Source organism: Leucoraja erinacea, chromosome 6 (assembly GCF_028641065.1).
Source record: "Leucoraja erinacea ecotype New England chromosome 6, Leri_hhj_1, whole genome shotgun sequence".
Taxonomy (NCBI): Eukaryota; Metazoa; Chordata; class Chondrichthyes; order Rajiformes; family Rajidae; genus Leucoraja; species Leucoraja erinaceus.
Genome location: NC_073382.1, coordinates 64,074,407 through 64,080,457, shown reverse-complemented (window position 1 = coordinate 64,080,457; position 6,051 = coordinate 64,074,407). Strand labels below are relative to the sequence as shown.

The window sequence follows — 6,051 nt, the reverse complement described above, 5'->3', positions numbered from 1 at the left end:
CTACACAAGATTTTTAAATGGTATTTTCACCAATATTCATCGGAGAATTAATGGAAATGTCAGCTTAACGTATTCGATTAGCTTAGCACAGAGTTATACAAGTTGACCACTGACTATGGAACAGAAGCGACTAACTAACGATCTTATCCGAAACTTAGTTTTAAATAAGAGACCGCCTCGCGTCTGTTCATTCAGACTTGAAATGTGGGCATATGTGTCCCGAAAGGCACGGTAAAATTTTAGGCAAAGGTAACATTTTATTTTGCACCCTCACTCGCACCTGTCATTGTGGAGTATGAACACGGGCGATGAATAAAATCAGAGGCATTCGGAGGGGATGGGGCGGAACCAACTCTGCGCACTTGGGATTGGCTCTCTGCTCTTCAACTAAAACTCAGACTCAACCTGAAGTGCTCATCAGACCCGCCTTCTAACCCTGCTTTGACTGGCGGTTCGTTTTGGGAAATCTGCGCACTGAGTGGATGTTTCAGATGTCAATTTCGGGGTTTTGCTCCATCGTGTTGGGCTGAAAGGGTTTTTGTAGCCTTCAGTGGGGACGGGAGTAAGATGTGTGTGCTCGCTTGGAGTTTGCGAAGCCAATGGTTACGGCTGAGGGAACGCTGGATTCGACAGCATCAGATGCTATGATTTCATTCAACGCATCGATTATCCAAGAAGCAATGACGTTGAGCAAGATCAAGTAATTTAAAACAATCCGAACTCAAATGAGAGAAACAAGTTGGTCAAAGTACCACATAGTTTTAGCATTGTTATGTTTATGACTTTTAATGCTTCCCTGCAGCAGAATTAGGAAGTCCTGACAATTATAAGGAAATGAATTGGATTTCGGTATTGGATTTCGTAGTACTTTACTTCACGGTCTTTCAACATAAGCTCGGAGCTGTAGACGGATATGGGGACGAAGACGATCGGAGATGCGATCCCATCAAAATCTCAATGTGCCAGAATTTGGGATACAATGTAACAAAAATGCCGAATCCAGTGGGTCATGAGTTGCAAACAGACGCCGAGTTACAGTTACAAACCTTTACACCTTTGATTCAATATGGCTGTTCCAGCCAACTACAGGTTTGCAGCATTGAATTTCACTTAATTTATAATTTGCCCTTTGAGTCACTGTTTCCATTGTCAGAGCTCGGCATGTTTATTGAATTTTACTTCAAGTTCGTGCATGAGTTGATAAATAGTGTACAGCGGCCGAAAAAGCTGCTTGGCTTTAAAAATGTGGATGACTAATAATAGTCGTGGTAATTAGGACCTAAATCCTACAATACAATGATGCTAAACAGTGGAGGAGAATTACGACCTCATTTCAAATGGCGCGAGTACCGAGTGAAATAGAATGTCCACTGTGTAGACTTTTTAAAAAAGTTAATTAAATTTGTACATCGTATAGGAAAGAAGTGATTTTCATGCAGCAAAGAGCACGAATGGAAATGTTAGCGTGCATTTACGTATTTATTTTGAAATATTTAAAAATAAAATCCTATTTTAGAGATGAACCACATATATTTACTGCTCATGGGATTTCAAGTGTATCCCCATCCTTTATCATCAGCCTTCTATTTCCAATGTAATTTTATGATAGGGCTGGACGAACATCTAGATGCAGTTCAGATACAAAAGTGCTTAGAAACATCCTTTAGTGACTGGTGGTGCTTTATACTGAAACCGCACGCACGCTGCTTTTACGGTGTAAACACTAGGAGTTTTATTTATGAGGTTAGTATTCCTCGTTTTTATTTTTGAAGAAGCAAATGGTTTCAATAGACTGCGACAGAACTTGAGACCTGTGCATCTAACAAACGTCCCGCACATCCAATGAATAAGCTAGTTAAAATTTCAGCCTGCCAATTGTTTAAAAAAAAGTCAGGGAAAAGGTTCATAGTTAAGTGTAAAACCAAACTCGTTATCTTTCACAGACCATGGGTAAAACCTAGAAAACTGTACACAGTCAGTTTAATGCATTGAAAACATTAGCATAATTTGTAAAGGAATTAAGTCGAGAATTGTGCTATATATATATATAGTATTGCCATTATTTTTTTCTTGTTTTGTAGTTCTTTTTATGTTCAGTTTTTGTGCCGATGTGCACGGAGAAAATCGACATCCCGATCGGCCCGTGTGGCAGCATGTGCCAGTCTGTGAAGCGGAGATGTGAACCTGTCCTAATCGAATTCGGTTTCAGTTGGCCCAAGACGTTAAACTGCAGCAAATTCCCACCAAAAAACGACCACAACCACATGTGCATGGAGGGTCCAGGAGACGAAGACATCCCCTATCACACCAGCAAAACCACCATCTCAGCGGAGGAAGAGTGCCAGAGCATGGGCGACAACGTGGATCATTATATCTGGGTCAAGAGAAGTCTCACTTGTGCCTTGAAGTGTGGCTACGACGTCGGTTTGTACAGTCGATCTGCCAAAGAGTTCACTGATATTTGGATGGCGGTTTGGGCCAGTCTGTGTTTTCTGTCAACAGCTTTCACAGTTCTGACATTCCTAATCGATTCTTCTCGATTTTCGTACCCGGAGCGCCCAATCATCTTCCTCAGCATGTGCTACAACATTTATAGCATCGCATTTATAGTCAGACTCACTGTGGGCAGAGAACGTATATCATGTGATTTCGAGGACGCTGCCGAGCCTGTGCTAATTCAAGAAGGTCTCAAAAATACTGGATGTGCCATTGTTTTCTTGCTGATGTATTTTTTTGGGATGGCGAGCTCCATCTGGTGGGTAATTTTGACACTGACTTGGTTCTTAGCCGCTGGTCTCAAATGGGGACACGAGGCCATAGAGATGCACAGTTCCTACTTCCACATCGCTGCGTGGGCCATCCCCGCTGTAAAAACCATTGTTATTCTGATCATGCGCCTAGTGGATGCCGATGAACTCACGGGGTTGTGTTATGTTGGAAACCAGAACATCGACGCAGTCACTGGGTTTGTGGTCGCACCTTTATTCACTTACTTGGTTATCGGAACCTTGTTCATAGCAGCTGGTCTGGTGGCTTTGTTCAAAATCAGATCAAACCTTCAGAAAGACGGGACCAAAACAGACAAGCTCGAAAGGCTGATGGTAAAAATCGGGGTCTTTTCTGTTCTGTATACAGTCCCAGCCACTTGCGTTATTGCCTGTTACTTTTATGAGATTTCAAACTGGAATCTTTTCAAGCATTCAGCAGACGATTCGAACACAGCAGTAGAGATGTTAAAGATTTTCATGTCTTTGTTGGTGGGCATCACTTCTGGCATGTGGATTTGGTCTGCCAAAACATTCCACACTTGGCAAAAGTGCTCAAACAGACTTGTGAGTTCAGGACAAACAAAACGAGATAAACGTGGAGATGTCTGGGTTAAACCAACCAAAGGCAATGAAACAGTTGTATAACTGCGTGAAATGTTGGAAGAGCAAAGAACAATGTTCCTTTTGTGGGTTTACATAAGCTTGATTTCGAAAGCTTTACAAATGAAATTTGCCTTGTTTTTCATCATGTTGTGCATCATTTTTAGAAAGTTCAGAATATATAAAGTTTCTCTGACAGCTTCTGAGAAAATCAGTTAATAGTTTTTTGGGAAACATTGAAAATTACCTAATGTAAAGTTTCCCCGAGTCTATACTCTCAAAGGATGTAGCCACTTAGTACAAACAAGGTGGTGACCAGGTTCACCAGATTTCAAAATGTAATATCTCTGCACAGCATCTTCTGGGCAATTATTTAGAACTTGGGGAAATACAGAGAACGCAAGCCAAAGAAAGGTTTTTACAAGCTTCAGACAGATCAATAGAATAAAAGAACACTACAGCAAGGAAACTGACGTTTTAGTCCAGCTCTTTCATGCCAACTAAGTTGCCTAACTGTGCTAGCCCCACTTGCTCCATAAATATTATAATGTCTACATGGAAATACTTCAGTTAAAGAATCCTCCCACCGTTTACATAGGCATTATGTATTGTACACTGGAAATGTCGAGCAAAATATGATTGAGGCACAACCATAGCCCAGCATTGCAATCTGGACAGCAAAGTGCACTATATCCAATCTTTGTATGTATTGAAATGGGTTGTTATATATTAATATCTCTGGACATTAAACCTGCCTCCTTGTTTTATATGTGTAGATGAACTTGTATAAAAGGACTATAAACACAGCAGGCTGATCGTGGATCAATGTTAATCGACGTGTGCCCACATATTTAAAATCCTCAGTGCCTTGCAAGCAGATTGACTGCACAGTCTTCCATTCACTGCAACATTAAAGAAAGATATTTTCTACATTTAGGCGTAAATTTCTGCAGAGGTCATTAATGATAATTCATCCTTTGAGGAGTGTTAGTTTTGTGCCTGTCAAACTAAAATAGATATGAAGATAATATAATGAACCTATGCTCACAAATCAACAAGGATGGAAATCTGCCATTAGGAAATTGTACTAGAAATTAAGTGCAGACCATCGCAAAATAAAAAGGAAAATCTATTTTAGTGGGATATGCTTAATTTGAATTGTCATAATCTATTTCTCTTTGGAACTATGTATTTCCAGCTTTCTTTGTTTAATACAATCCCATCAATATGAATGAAGGAGAAGTAAAAGGTATGAAAAAGCCTTTCTGTTACAGTGGAAAAGAACAATATGCATCTTGGGGTGACAAATAGTTTTTTTATGTAGCTTGCAACATTCAATCATGCAACAGACCCTGTAATTATGCATTGGTTCTCTTCTGTTTTGTTATGTTTTTCAATATGCAGGTTTTAATGTCCATAGAATGACATTCTTACCAAAGTTATGTGTTGCAACTGTAAATATGTTTTGAAAGTGATTGAAGAATTCAGCATTCAAATGTTTTACCAAGATGCTTCTAATGCAGTGGCAAATGCTCCAAACTGAGTGATAGAGAAAATGACATCTACATATGTGGAGGGATCAAGAAAACAATTTATTTTTGTTACTATAGTCAAGTTACTATAGGAAAAGACAATTCAGTTGAAATTTTACTGATTTTTGTTGTGTTTAAATCTGTGGGCTGACTGCAGTCAATTTAAAATTTGACGTTCATTTTTGTCCTTGGAAAAAGATTGTTACAAGAAATAAATAAGTGAAAAACTGCTTCACTATAATTGTGCAGCATTTTCAAAGCAGAAACATAGTAATTGGGAATGCTGGTTACTTATCAGTTTGTCCCCACATCTCCAACCCACAGTTAATATGTATTCTGGATTAAATTGTCAGTTTGAGGCCCGTCATTGATCATTGCATGTTTGTTTGTCAATGCCCATGAGAACATATTTTGCTCAGTGCAGATGGATTCTGTATTATTTGGGAGGGGGGGAGGGGTACGTTACCAAGGACATTTTAAACTTTTAACAGTTTTCAGAAACGTTCAAAAAACAGTCAATCGCTTGTAAATGTACTCACTGTAAATTTCTAATTTATGATTGTAAAAAAGACATGTCGTTATTTAAATTACAAGAAGTAAAACAAAGTTATTTTTTGTTTCTTAAGAGTGTAAATTTGATGGATTGCAAAATAAAAGCGTTCACATTTTAATGAAGCTCTTTCGTACTAACCATTTTGAAAGCCATCATGATATTTTTCTTGATTGCATCTACTCAAGGTGCAATATAGGAACAGTTGCAATGAAATTTCAATGGAACCAAATTTCAAAAAGGGTACAGAACACCAACCACTGTCTCTTGCACATATAGTTTAATTTAGGTTTATTATTGTCACATGTAAGGAGATAAGTGAAAAGCTATGTTTTGATTGCTATTCATTCAAATCAGATAATACTATATACAGATCCTCATGCCAAACGCAAATATAATAGATAGAGCAAAGGAAAAGATACAGAGTGCAGAATATAGTTCCCAGCATTGCAGCCATAACAGTTCCTAGACAAGTCCAATGTCCGCAATGATGTAAAACTGAATCGGGCAGTATCGTAGCTTATGAAAGGACTGTTCAGACGCCTTATGATGGAAAGGACGAAGCTGTTTCTGAGACTGGGGGTGCTCGCTTTCAAGCATT

At 38.9% G+C, this 6,051-nt stretch overlaps 1 protein-coding gene across 1 annotated transcript; it reads left to right on the top strand.

The window, feature by feature from the left end:
- The first annotated feature begins 367 nt into the window (after positions 1 to 367).
- On the top strand, positions 368 to 5,575 carry fzd4 (frizzled class receptor 4). Its single transcript, XM_055637253.1, has 2 exons — positions 368 to 1,089; positions 2,082 to 5,575. Exons 1-2 carry the CDS (start codon positions 835 to 837, stop codon positions 3,411 to 3,413), a joined length of 1,587 nt encoding a protein of 528 aa, XP_055493228.1. The 5' UTR covers positions 368 to 834; the 3' UTR covers positions 3,414 to 5,575.
- Positions 5,576 to 6,051: the final 476 nt, after the last annotated feature.